The 1,068-nt window shown below is 45.5% G+C and overlaps 2 protein-coding genes across 2 annotated transcripts in view; both read right to left on the reverse strand.

Moving 5' to 3' along the window:
- Positions 1–525, reverse strand: part of VOLCADRAFT_102366 (ornithine transaminase) — a gene marked incomplete at both ends in the record, with an annotated part of 13,642 nt that extends 13,117 nt beyond the window's left edge. The window contains one exon of the mRNA XM_002956778.1: positions 505–525. Coding sequence (XP_002956824.1) covers positions 505–525 — 21 coding nt within the window. The remainder of the gene's footprint in view (positions 1–504) is intronic.
- A 289-nt stretch (positions 526–814) lies between these two features.
- Positions 815–1,068, reverse strand: part of VOLCADRAFT_97797 (uncharacterized protein) — a gene marked incomplete at both ends in the record, with an annotated part of 3,350 nt that continues 3,096 nt past the window's right edge. Inside the window, one exon of the mRNA XM_002956779.1 lies at positions 815–919. Coding sequence (XP_002956825.1) covers positions 815–919 — 105 coding nt within the window. The remainder of the gene's footprint in view (positions 920–1,068) is intronic.

Below are 1,068 nucleotides of genomic sequence, written 5' to 3' on the forward strand. Positions count from 1 at the left end.
GGCGGCAAGTGTGTTGGNGGAGGGGGCGGTTGGGAGGGGTTTGGGCGGTTGGGGGGGAAAAAGGGGGGGCAAAAGTTAAGGGAAGGGGGGTTTACCAAAACAAACACCACACGGACACACCTCAACCTCAACCCACTTTTCGTGATCATCATTATCATCATCATCATCATTATTATCATCGGGGGACTGGGCGGCGACTGCCATCCGCACACATCCACTTCGCAAAATTATTCACTAAGAATAATTAATTATTTTATTTATTTATTATTTTTATTTAAAATTTTATTAATTATTTTATTCCTTGTGTTTGGCACAACACGAAATTGTAGTCGCTATCCTGCGGTGTCCTCCTCCTGTGTGTGGAGGGGGGGAAGGTAATATTGGAGTCCTGGCGCCCGTGACCGACCGACCGACCGACTGATGCAGTACATCTCTTACGTCCTGTAAATTTCACCCTCGCCGCCACTCCTTTACACACACATACGTACATACATACATACATACACACGCACACCACCCGACCATCCCAACCCCTCAATGTTTCTGCACCCAGTCTGCACTTTCTGATTTCTCACTTTCTAATGACTTTATGAAATATTATATTTTACACACCAAGGAGGACCACACTGCTTCCCGCTTGTAAAAGAACACGTCAGTATATAGTTACGTCATATTAATAGACACATGTTCATAGACATATTTACGTTGTATAAACAAACGTGTTTATGCTCCACAAAAAGCATGTTAGGGTTTTTGGCACTTGGTCGCCCACCAGTTGCCCCCAACCTCCTTTCCCCCCCGCCCCCCCCCTCACCACATTGCCGTCCTTGTTGTAGTACTTGGCCACTCCGTAGATGGCCCAGGCGTTCATAATGGCCCACGTCGTGACAAAGTAGTAGAAGAACACAGTGCGCCAGGGCTGCAGTACAACAAACGCATAACAATCGTACAAGTCAGTAAGTGCATGTGTAATAAACTGTTTACTTAGCTTTTCCTTGATAATAATATTATTGGAATCCGGGGAGAATGTATACGACGCGGCGGAAGAAACAACAAACAAACAAGGAA

This window comes from Volvox carteri (genome assembly GCF_000143455.1).
Source record: "Volvox carteri f. nagariensis unplaced genomic scaffold VOLCAscaffold_65, whole genome shotgun sequence".
In the NCBI taxonomy this organism is placed as follows: domain Eukaryota; kingdom Viridiplantae; phylum Chlorophyta; class Chlorophyceae; order Chlamydomonadales; family Volvocaceae; genus Volvox; species Volvox carteri.